The sequence below is a fragment of the Schistocerca americana genome, chromosome X (genome assembly GCF_021461395.2).
Source record: "Schistocerca americana isolate TAMUIC-IGC-003095 chromosome X, iqSchAmer2.1, whole genome shotgun sequence".
Taxonomy (NCBI): domain Eukaryota; kingdom Metazoa; phylum Arthropoda; class Insecta; order Orthoptera; family Acrididae; genus Schistocerca; species Schistocerca americana.
This window is the reverse complement of record NC_060130.1, coordinates 624,966,972-624,979,997: the sequence shown is the minus strand read 5'-3', so window position 1 is coordinate 624,979,997 and position 13,026 is coordinate 624,966,972. Positions and strand designations below refer to the sequence as shown.

At 36.8% G+C, this 13,026-nt stretch overlaps 1 protein-coding gene across 1 annotated transcript in view; it reads right to left on the bottom strand.

Annotated features, from left to right (window-relative positions):
* LOC124555753 (hemicentin-1-like) overlaps positions 1-13,026 on the bottom strand; it is an 817,128-nt gene that overhangs the window by 628,116 nt on the left and 175,986 nt on the right. Inside the window, exon 7 of the mRNA XM_047129776.1 lies at positions 9,922-9,994. Coding sequence (XP_046985732.1) covers positions 9,922-9,994 — 73 coding nt within the window. The remainder of the gene's footprint in view (positions 1-9,921; positions 9,995-13,026) is intronic.

The window sequence follows — 13,026 nt, the reverse complement described above, 5'->3', positions numbered from 1 at the left end:
ACTCTTCCATGTACAGCCTAGTTCTTTCTTTTGAACTGTTCTCACCAATTTTTTCTCCTAAACTTAAGAAATGGTTGTTAAATACATTATCTACTTGTGTACTGTTGGTTAGGATGGTCTCGTTCTCTTTAACAGTAATACAACCTACCCCAGTGGTTATTTTTCCTGTCTCCCTTCTAACAACATTCCATATTGATTTGATTTTATTGCCAGAGTTGTTAATTTCTTCTCTAACATACATGTTTCTTGATTTTCTTACAACTTTTCTCAGTATGTAACAATAATTTTTATAGGGTAAAACTACTTCTGGATTTTTACTAGTTCTTGCTGCCTCATACAGTTTTCTTTTTCTTTCTGAAGACACTTTAATACCTGTATTAATCCAAGGTTTCTTTGAAAAGTCTGTGATATTACACTTCATAATTTTCTTTGGGAAACAATGTTGAAAGAGGGATATAAATTTATCAAGAAATATGCTGCACTTATCATTAGCATTTGGCTCATTATATACATCTCCCCAATTAACATTTCTTAAACTTTCTCTGAAGAGCTTTATAGATACCGGGTTGAGCGACCTCACACTTTTACTTAATGGTTTCTGAACTGTACACCATGTTAGGTTTTGTAAGTGGATCAGTTGTGCATCATGGTTTGACAATCCATTTACCACAGGGAAAGCACATGTTTGTTTTACATCCTCTTTCTGTACAAATACATTATCTGTTAGTGTGCTACTGTCCTGAGCTATACGTATAGGGAAATTGATCACTGATTCTAAGTTATATGTTGTTAATAACACTTCTAGCTCACTTTTCCTATCAGAATTACTTAGAAAGTTTACATTGAAATCACCACAGATTAATAACTTCTTTTTTTTGTCTGACAGATAGCATAATAGGGAGTCAAACTTTTTTATGAACAGCTCCCAGTCTCCTAATGGGGGACCTGTACACTGTTGCTAATATCAGTACTACATTATCTAGCTGAAGTTCACATGCACAGACCACAAAGTGCTGATCAACGTAAAATTTGCTTACTTCTACAGTTTTGCATTTATACCCTTGTTTTACGAAAATGGCAACTCTTCCTTTATCCATCCTAGATCGACAAGTCTAAGATGCTAAATTATACCCACTTATAGTAACACTATCCATGCCCACAGTTACATGGTGTTAAGACAGACAGAGTATATAAATCTCATTCTTATTTTTGAGATCATCTAAACACACTAATAGCTCATCTACTTAATTTTTTATTCCCCTGATATTTTGATGAAGTATGTTGATTCTGCCCTTAGCTTTACCCCTATCAACTGTATGTGAAGTTTCTTTTATTCTATTTATCATGATTGTCATCTGTCTGGACTTTGGATTTAACCTAAAAAACCTGTCTGCCTGGACCCATTAACCACAGGGATCACCCCTTCTGTGACTGTGGGCCCCGTTACAATTTCTGCTAATAGAGAAGCTAACTTACTTTTCCCCATCCTATTTAGGTGCAGGTCATGTGTAGTGTATCCCCACCTACCAATAGCATTTGCTGGAACAACACTGAGATTTTGCCGGTGTCTGGAGCATCCTGTTCAGCTCAGTGTTAACATGCCTTACAGCAGTGTTTACCCAGGGCTGATCATGGTGCTGAAAGACCTCCACAAACTCCACATTTGTGTTCTCAGTTTCTGCTCCTATTTTATCCACATCACTCATAATACTGTATCTTGGATTCATAGCCAGGCTGTTTCCTGCTCACCCAATTATAATTACCTGATCTTCCTTCTCGAAGTCCCTGCATAGCTGACCTAAGTTTTCTGTCACCTGGCTAGGGCTAGCACTTGGTTTCACAAAACTTGTGACCTGTTACCCTGCACCTAATTTCTCCTGAAGCTGCTGGCCCACACCCCTCCCATGACTGCTGCCTATAAGCAGAATTCTTCTTTTCCTATTCTGGTTTGATCCCGACCTGTCTTTTTTTCTTTAAACTAACATTCTGCTTCAACCTGCTTTCAGCTACATCTGGGTGAGGCCCTTCCTTCACTTCAGATAGCAAGCCAAACTTATATACTAATTGAATTTCTGGAGATTTTTCAATTGTTTCTCTTTTTCGGCCATTGCTTGCTACCTTTTCCCAGTTACCAGTCTCTTTTCCCTCCCTTAACCTACGTAATTCCAAGTTCGTGTTTTCTAATTCAGCCCTAAGGGCACAAATTTTTGCCTCCTGCTCTGCAATTTATCTGTTCTTTCAACATTCTATATCTCTTCCTTGTGTTAATGCCTGTAGCTTGTTGTTATTGCATATCCTCCAGCTTTCTTCTTCCCTTATTTGGCCATAAATTTTACATGGCACTTTTCACTCAAAGGTGATTAAGGCATTTTCATCATCTTCTGTCAACGTCCATATCTCTAACCCATATATGACAACTGGGAGAACTAGGGAGTTATGTAATAGGAGTTCTTTTGTCCTTGTAACAAGGTTTTTTGGAGATTTGTAAATTAGTAAAATAAGCTCTGTTCAGGAGGACACTCCTTTGAAATGCTTCCCATTTTTATTTAGATCTTTAGGTGTTCTTCTGGCCTCAGAGTGTGGCATTAATATATATTTTATTTTCATTTACTATTATGCTGATTTCTAATACTTCTTTTCCTATTGCCAGGTATGTTCCTTTAATTGTGTTGATATTTCTTCCAGCTATTGTGAAGTCATCAGCATATGCACATATCTATCTTCATAAACATAGTCCATGTTTTATCGACCTTATTTATTATGCTGTGCAGGGCTGTATTGAATAAGGCAGTGGAGAGACTGTCACCTTGCTTCACTCCTTTCACATAATTTGGTAAATATTTTTACTTTAGCTCTTGTCTTTATCATTATCATTTGATAAGATTCATTAGTTTAACACATATATCAATTTCAGAGTTCTTGCCCATTTATGCTGCCAAAGACTTGTTTGAAATCAATGAATAGGAAGTGCAGATATATATCACGTTCACAGAATTTTGTCCTGTGTGTCTGATCACAAGTATTTTATCAGCTGCAGCTCATCTGATCAAAAGCCACACTGATCTTCCCCAAGTATGCCTTCTGCAAACTTTTGTTTTTGTTTAGTATACTTGTGAAGATCTTATAAGTCAGCTTAGTAATGTTATATGTCTGTACTTTTCATATGCTGTTCTATCTTCTTTCTTATAAATGGGGATAATTACTCCAGTTTTCCAGTTATCTGGCGTAGTTTCAATTTCCCATTTGTCTGACACTAGAGTGTCCTTTATTACAGCACCTCCACCAATTATTATTAATGCAGAGACTATACCATCTTCAATGGGAGCTCAACTGTTTTTCATCTTGTGGGCAACCACAAGAACATGTTGCAGCATTGGCTTTTTCATATCATTGCCTGCCTTTAGTTCCCCTATTTCTTTCTGTGGCACTGTCTGTTCCTTTTCTATGCTTCTATTTACTGTGTCTTTGAAGTATTCTGCCCATCTGCCCACTATCTGTTCTTCCTCCCTTATTATTTTCCCATCTTTACTTGACCATGGCTTTATTTTTAGCTTTACTACTCTTTATTTTGCCTATAGCATGATAGAACTTCCTTATTTCACTCTCTTTCCTCAGCTCCATTAGTTCTTTGAATTTCTTTAGTTCTTCAAATTTCTTCTTAGTCCACTCTCTTTTCTTTCTCTTGCACAATCCGTTAGCTCTTCTCCTTAATTCTCTATATTATGCCACATTACTTCTGGTTTCCCTTTATAGCAATCTCATTCTTGCCCTATTCTTTTCCTCTATTGCTAACCTGAATTCTTCATGAAACCATTCCAGGGTTCTTCTGTTTCTTCTCATGCCTGCTATTTCTTTTGCAGCATAATGGCTTATTCAATACTGCTCCAACTTTTGCCTACTCCTGCCCATGGCTCTTCAGTACTCAATTTCCCACTTGGCATTAGTTGGTATTTTTTCCATCAAAAATTTTAGGTTTTTCTAAATTCCAATTCATCCTCTTTTAAGTTCTATTGCAATTCCCTAACAACAGTTTCTCTCTCAATGTTGATTTTACCACATAGTGATCTGAGTCACAATTTGGTCCTCTACAGCTTTGTAGGTCTACAACTGAGCTGGAGTGGTGGGCATTCGTTAAAATATAGTCAATCTGGTTGACTATTAAATTGACTGCCAACTTCCATGCACTCAGTGAATCCTTCTGTGTGGGAAGCAGTTGCTCTAAATAATCATATTATTCCTCACTGCGAACTGTCACAGCAAGTTCTCCATCCTCATTGTTTTCTTCATGCACTGTTGTCCAGAGACTTGGTGTTGATGCTCACTCCTCTGAATTTTTGCATTCAAATCTCATAAATAACATCAAGTCATACCTACATACTGCAAAACATACTTTTCCCAGATCTTCATAGAGCTGTTCTTTTATTATATTTGCCTTTTCCTCTGTTGGCACATGTGCACTCACAACTGGTATGTTCCTAAAGTTCCCTCCTATTCTAAATCTGCACATTCTTTCATGAGTGGTTTCAAATTCTAATAAGCTTTCTCTAGCTTTCCTGGTTATTATAAGCCATGTTTCAAATTGGCCAGTTTCCTGTAGCCCTACAACATCATGCTGAAATATTAAGATTTCATTGGCTATGTCTTTAATTTTTCCAGGCTGAAGCACCATCCTCACATTCCATGTTACTACTGTCAAATCCTTCCTCCATTTCCTTTGCCAGGGTCATGATATGTATTTCCCATCCAGTATTTGAGGCTTCTGTTTAGTTTTAAAAATACCATTTCTTTTACAGAATTTAGTTAGTATGGGGTTATCAGCCCCAAGCCCAAACCCAGCCTGGAGGACAGGACTTGTATCAGGTTAACTCCTTTAGGGAACCTGGCTTCATCACGCATCTAGAGCACTGCCTGCACTACATTATGGGACACACATTTTTTGGTTCCTATGTCAAGATAATTCCAGCTTAGGTGACCCTACCAGCAGCAATGCAACCACCAGCACAGTCCATGACTTTGTCAGGGCACGTGAACCCTTCCATCTGGCACTGAATGTGCCTTCGATAAGGTGGTGTCCCCTGAGAAGGTCAATCAATATTGAACAAACTAAATAGCTGTAGCCTATCAACTGTAGATCATAAAAATGGGAGGATGACATTTCAGGGTGTACACATGGACAAGGAAAAAAAATTCCCAGATTTTTTTCCTGATATCCCAGTTAATAGGACACTTTTTACCAGGTGAAAATATACTTTTTTTGTGTCAAGTGACAGTATACTTTCCCTCAGAACTGGGATACTTCTCAGTCCTTTGAATGGTAATTGTTTTATACACTAGTGCAGAACATCCAGGCACCTTAGAAAAAAGGCCTTTGATGTGCTGTAACATGTACACTGCATTTTCATATTAAAAAAGTATAAATACAAAAATAACAGCACCTTAGCTTCTGAAGCACTGAAATTGAGATAGCAATGTGTTCTTTCAGCCAATGACAGCTCACATCACATGATCTCACCAGCCAATGACAGCTGATATTTCGAGGATAGGACATATGATGTAGTCAGCCCACAGCAACATCACTGTTAAGCTGTGCAAATGCAAAAATAGGAAAAGGTAATGGTTTAAATTAATATACATAGAGTCTAGCTGCAAGAAAAGCTAAGGTTCAAATATAGCAGAGATCTCTTTATGCATGTGTTATCATTTAAGATATATAAAACACAAATACGCAGTAAAATTTTAAATAAGGACATAAATGCCAGGTCTTTTCGGTCCAAAATTTTTCTAAGTGAATGCTCCTCAAACCATTAATCTTTGAATGCGAGTAGAACACTCCACGATTTAAGAAATCCATCACACATTCTAACATCTAACATAATTCAGCCTAGTGTAAAAGGAAATTTATTTTGAAAGTAATGCTCCTCATACCTCCATTCGCAATATTTCCCTGCAACCTGTTAGAAATGTAAACAGTTGTGAAGCCACACTTATCGAAAGCAGTTTGTTTTTATGAAGTATTGCATAGTCTTTGTCTTAAAGCATTTGACACATGTTGCTGTCAGTAGACGTTTGTGTATGCACTGTGTTTTATTGTTGTAAATGGAGCATTTTCTTTGCAACTTAAGTTTTATTTTGGCGTTTTTCTCTCATTTATGTTTTATTGCTGAATATTATTCTGCAGTAGTGAGCTAAATTAAAATTCATTGTTAGATCATCAGTTCCTACCACTCAAAATTACAAAAAATGAACTGAAAACTAAAATGATGAAAAATTCCTGGAATTCTAAAAAAAATCCCATGTTTTCCCAGTTTTCTCAAAGGTTAGAAAATACCCAGGTTTTTCCTGATTGTCCCAGAGTGTATACACCCTACAATTGCCTACCACCCACACACGAATGGCCTCATGGAACATTTTAATAACATATTGGCAAATATATTTTTGATGCATAGTGATGAACAGACACACCAGGACACGATACTGCCTATCATGAAATTCACATGCAACACAGAAAAAAAGACACTACAAATTGCTTGATATTTCCCTCATCCACAAATGAGAAGCTGCTACTAAAAGGGATATCAAAAAACAACTGAGGTGACCTTGTGACGAAGCAAGCTGGGATAATTTTAATTCCCTTCTTGTTTTGCCACCTGCCTCCTTACATTCGTTTTTTCACTTTTTACAATTTATCATTGACATAAATGAATATAAACTGTATTTTCATAAAAGAGAAAGGTTGGCACTCAGATTTAAAGAATATAACACCAGATCTAATCTTGTGCTTAGTTTTATGTATGTAATTGGTTTTCTAATTTATTTTGTCTATTACTAGTTAATATCTTTCATTATAGGGCAAAATCAGTAATTGTTTCATAACTTAAATTCTATTGTTGACATAAAAACAAATGTAAATTCTGCACTAAGTATAAACATTTGGAGTAACAACTAATAGTAATTTTAAAGGATCTATTGGCTCTATTCAAAAACATGTTGGCAAAACCAGCCCTTCATTGATTCCAAAGCAATTAACAATTTTGTCAAAAGTATTGTTTGCATAACTATATTTGTTAATTTCATGATTTAAACAAATAATTTGGCCTAAACCTCATAGTAGAAGAAACTGCTAAAAAGAACCAATTTTTTCGATTTATTCAGTTAATTTAATGAGTAAGTCCTAAATGTAATTTCTGTAAATTTAACTTTGAACAACGTGTAGTTTCAGTGATGATATAGATAAGGGTTAGATTTTTGGTCACAAGACAGTCAGCCCATGAGTTTCTGACGAGTAACCTGTACTGGTTATAACAACAACAATGCTTGAAATTAACTGTGGAATAACTGTCAAACAATTAGGGCGTGTGTGAAAATGATGACAGTATCTGCTCCATATGTACCTGATTACTCTTCAAGAACCATGAACTTTGTGGTTATGTTTTTACTGCTCGTAGATGTTCAACAGCAAACTATTACAGCAGTACATAGAGTTTTGCCTGCAAACTATTAATGAGGCTAACTGAAGGTTAAATAAAAGTGCACTGGCCATATAACTGTGTATCATTGGGGGCTGTGCAAAGTGAAAATTGAAAATTAAGGTACTGTAAAATGTAACTGTGCATCTGTCAGCTACATCATTTAAAGTAGTCAGTGTCAGAATTCACAACCCATGTTTCAGCCAGTTTAGCAATGCAGTACATTGACACCGAGTACAACAATCAGCAAACAAAGAATAAATAAAGCAGGAGAGACTGCCACAACCTTTTAGAGATTTTTACATCTATGTGAAAGGTCAGGATATCAGAAACATTATCAGAGGGCTACATTAGCACATATTGAATCCTATGTCACTTGTCAGACATCACTTACAAAGTTGAGAATGAGGATTCTACATCAATGAGACAGAAATGCAGAGATATCATTTATGCACAAGGACCTACCACTGCCCTGAAGTGCCAGTAAATGGTACAAGGTATATCAAGACCTACCCAATGATTGCAATTGATGGAAGTAACTTCATCTGAATGTTGTTCGGATCATATGGGCATGAAAACATGATGAACACTAGGATGTAACAGCACCACCACATGAAGGACCACTGACTAGATCTGGATTCAAGAAGTTATAGTAGACTCTGAAACAGTGGGCAACTGTTTTCATGGATGGGGCTCAATGTTGTATGTTGTGTATCATCCATAATTGTGTATGGGAAGTTGTCAGTGTCTGATGAGGTGTGTGTCTCTGGTTTGATACCTGTCTCCTATTATTACTCATCATTTAATATTTGTAATTTTTGGAAGGTCCTGTAACTCATTTATTTATGAAATATTTGAACTTGGTAAAACATGCTATGTATGCACAAACAGAAGCAGTCTCATCTGAGACAGGTCATTCAACTCAATGTCTACATTTGTGTGTGCTCAACATATGTGCTTCCAGGGAGAATTGGCTCTTGTTGAAGATCCTGTTCTTAAAACTGGTGTTTTATTCCATATTCTATATACAACTTAAGCTTTTCTGAAAGAGTGTCTTGACATACACAATTAAAGGCCTTGGACAAGTATTAATTTCACCGCCAACTCTAACCACTAATGAGACTTCACTGTTATGTCACTGTCCTGGTTCTTGTGATTTTTCTTTCAAGAGCCAACTGCCTTCAGTTCAATACCTGGAATTAGAACTGCAGTTTTGATTTACCTCTACTACTTCAAGCTACTGCCATACACTTAGTGTTTCTTTTGTGACCTAACCTTCTGCCTATAATGTTTTTTCCAATTCTCACCATCTTATTGTAAAAATAAACACATATATAATCAGGTGAAATATTTTTTGTTCTCTCCAACTAAAGTATGCAGGAAAATGTAAATAGCATATTGAAAGTTAGATGATGAATTTGTTGCCTCCAAGGAATGTTAGGCACTAATATCTGTTGATATTTTATAGATAAAGTATTTGTGTATGAGACATCTAGAAGGGTGAATGGCCTGTTGCTACTCACAGTGGACATAAAAAGCGTAACCTACAATATCAGCAGCTGTCAAAGAGTTACATAGAATATCTTTGAATTGAATGTGCATACTCTCATGGTGATTTCACATACATATATAATGTGCCATGAAGTAGTGTCATGTACATAATCAAACTATGCAGAAGGAAAAAGTTAAAACTCTTGTGGTCAATGTTTGCTTAACTGAAATGACTTCAATGTTCATCCAACATTCATTCTTCATAATCTTAAGAATCTTGTACTTTGTTCATTATTTTTTAGTCAGGTAATATATAAGGAGGAGTGCTTCCCAAACACACACACACACACACACACACACACACACACACACACACACAAGATATGCTACTATGTATCAGTTTACCCATAATTAGAAAGTGAGTTACTCCGTAACTACAGGATAAAAATGGTGAACAAAACTGCTCTCGTTCTAAGTGGTCTGTTTTACCTTATTTCACTGTCTGCGCCCTTCAAATATGCTATTTAAAATAACAATCAGTAGAATATTAATAACATGCATAAACCAAAAGTATAAAATCATTGAAAAAATTTTCAGTATGTTGATCATTGATTTCACAATGCCGATATCCACTCATTTTTCAGGTAATGTTACATCTTGAAAATGGCCGTACTGTAGATTGAAACCAAACACGCATGTTTAAACAAACAAATTACAATTATTTTGTTCTTCACAACCATTTTAGCCAACTGGATAATTTATCGCGAAACCTGTGGAACTGTACCTCATCAAAAAAGTCCAATCAATGGCAAGAAAACAGGTAATCAATTGGAAAATGAAACCAACTGCCAGAGCAGACTAATATTGGAAATCTGTAGTTGAATTACAACAGTAAAAATGGTGACTGTTGTTATAAGGGAAGAAATAATATTAAGAGAGTTTATGACACTTATGAGCTGCATACCTGGCTCTTGCCCCTCTATTGCTGTCGGTGTTATTCGCTTTATGGGGAATCCATCTTTATCGATACCATTTATCTGAAAATAAAATACACTTACAACATAAATGATTTATGTAGAGATCAAGATTCCTATATCAATAATAAAATTGTTTTGTAAAATTTTATTCTTTAATTCACTCCACACATTACAACCAATCACGAACAATTGAATCACATGCACCACCCTAGTAGTATGAAGCACCCTCTTTACCACTGAAGATGGTGACAACACTTCATGGGATGGGCTCCTCAAGACACTAAAATCCTTACAGAGCCATCCATAACTGCTCAACTATCACTTATAATTGATTGAGGTTGGCAGGTTTTGCGTACATATTGTGCTGAATAGCACTGGGACCAGGTAACCAGGTCATACAAGTACTCTCATACCCATAACTTACAACATAAATGATTTATGTAGAGATCAAGATTCCTATATCAATAATAAAATTGTTTTGTAAAATTTTATTCTTTAATTCGCTCCACACATTACAACCAATCACGAACAATTGAATCACATGCACCACCCTAGTAGTATGAAGCACCCTCTTTACCACTGAAGATGGTGACAACACTTCATGGGATGGGCTCCTCAAGACACTAAAATCCTTACAGAGCCATCCATAACTGCTCAACTATCACTTATAATTGATTGAGGTTGGCAGGTTTTGCGTACATATTGTGCTGAATAGCACTGGGACCAGGTAACCAGGTCATACAAGTACTCTCATACCCATGAAATCGATGAAGGTATAGGTTTTCTGCAGGGTTCTGTGGGCTAACAGATGAACAGAATCAGACAGCAGATTGTTGCATTGGTAAGAGACGATAGTGCAGACATATCCTTTGTAAACACCTCAGACACCAAAATACCTTCAGCACTTGCCTGAAAAAGGCTTATTGGCATGCAGAAAGTAGCACATCATGTGGTGTTAGGTACATCTGATATTAATGTGTACCACTGTGTATGATTAAGAATCATCCCAGTGATCTTCCATCACAATTTAAGAATCCAACGGTGGTGTTTTGCTTATCTCTGTGCCCTGTGATACATCATGAGCAGAGGCATATGTAGTGGCTTCTGTACCCAGTACGAAACAAATGGCGCTAGATGAAATGACTGCTCATCACTTTTTGTGGCCCAGTATTGAAATGGCAAGGGATTTGTTGCACCATGCTCCCTTTACCCACTGTTACAATCCACAATTATCATCGCCCATGCATTGCTGGCCATGCCAGTGCCTAAAGCGGCAGCAGTTTTCCCAATTCAAACTATTATGACTGGCTAAAAATGTGAAGCTCCCAGAAAGGTGGAGTATGTGAAGTTATTTCAGTGATTACACAATCAAGTCAAATTTACAAAAAATTTGGCAGAATAAGCTCACTTATCAGCATGATGTTGCAACCCCTCTGTCCTGGATGCACCCAGTGATTCATTTGAGTAGGTTTTCATAAACCCATTGTGGCACCAAACAGATCCTTGATATATTCAGTACTGTACCCGGGGTGGAGTAGATGTCTGAGCTGGTCCCAACACGTTCTATGAGGGATAGGTCTGGCGATCTTGCTGGCCATGGGAGTACCTCAATTTCACACAGTTCATAGACACATGTCATATGTCTGGACAAGCATTATCCTCTTGAAAAATGGCACCACAATAATGTTGTATGTGAAGTTGTGCTGTCAAAGATCCCTCAATCACTACCAGCCACGAACTGAACTCGCATCCAACGATCCCCACACCACGACACTAGGAATAACATCACTGCTGCCATACCAGCCAATAATGGTCATCTAGGCTGGTTAAGGACCATGATTCATCATTGAATACAATGTGATGACATTCATCAGCAGTCCATGCTTTCTAGTCACAGCGCCACTCGAAACACAGCCATTTGTATTGTGTTGTTAATGGAAACCTACACTGGGGTGGTAATTCTGTGGCCCGGATACTACTAGTCTTCAACCAGTGGTGCTGCTAACACCGTCTCACTGGAGTACAATTGTATTAACTGTAATGGAGAGTATTTTGAAGGGGATATGGTTGTTTTGTAAGCAATTTGAAAATATATAGCTTTAAATATATATGGCAAAAAGTGTGTTATATATATATATATATATATATATATATATATATATATATATATATATATATAAAAAAAACAAAGATGAGGTGACTTACCGAACGAAAGCGCTGGCAGGTCGATAGACACACAAACAAACACAAACATACACACAAAATTCAAGCTTTCGCAACAAACTGTTGCCTCATCAGGAAAAAGAGAAGGAGAGGGAAAGACGAAAGGATGTGGGTTTTAAGGGCTTTCGTCTTTCCCTCTCCTTCTCTTTTTCCTGATGAGGCAACAGTTTGTTGCGAAAGCTTGAATTTTGTGTGTATGTTTGTGTTTGTTTGTGTGTCTATCGACCTGCCAGCGCTTTCGTTCGGTAAGTCACCTCATCTTTGTTTTTGTATATAATTTTTCCCACGTGGAATGTTTCCCTCTATTATATATATATATATATATATATATATATATATATATATATATATATATATATTCCCCCGCCCCCAGACTGGGGGGCGGGGTGGGGGGGGGGGGGGGGGGGTACCCTCTCATTAACCTTACAAGGCCTTGGTTACGACACTAAACTAATACAATCTGGTTGGCATTCTGTCTGACACAGAGCACTGCAACATTAATCATTTAAATACTCACCAACAGTGTATGTCTACGAAGTTATATTGACATCCAACAACATCTTCGGTGTGTTTCACTTTTTTGGTCAGACAGTGCACTTAGATGGAGGTATATGAGAAATTCATATTTGTAATAAATGTGAATATAGGTGTGAATTCTGCCTCAATGTGTGAAAACTCAGAATTACCTAACAGATGTTATTTCTATCCAGATGAAGTATTTTATCAGAGACAGTTTGAAATAGCTTTTTTCTGCAAATAAATAATGAAAATGTAATGAGTTTTCAGTTACCGGTATCTCAAAATATCTGGTGAAGATCAGTTTGAAAAGAAAATGTAAGAGTTCATTTGCGAAAGGAAAACCTTGCCTG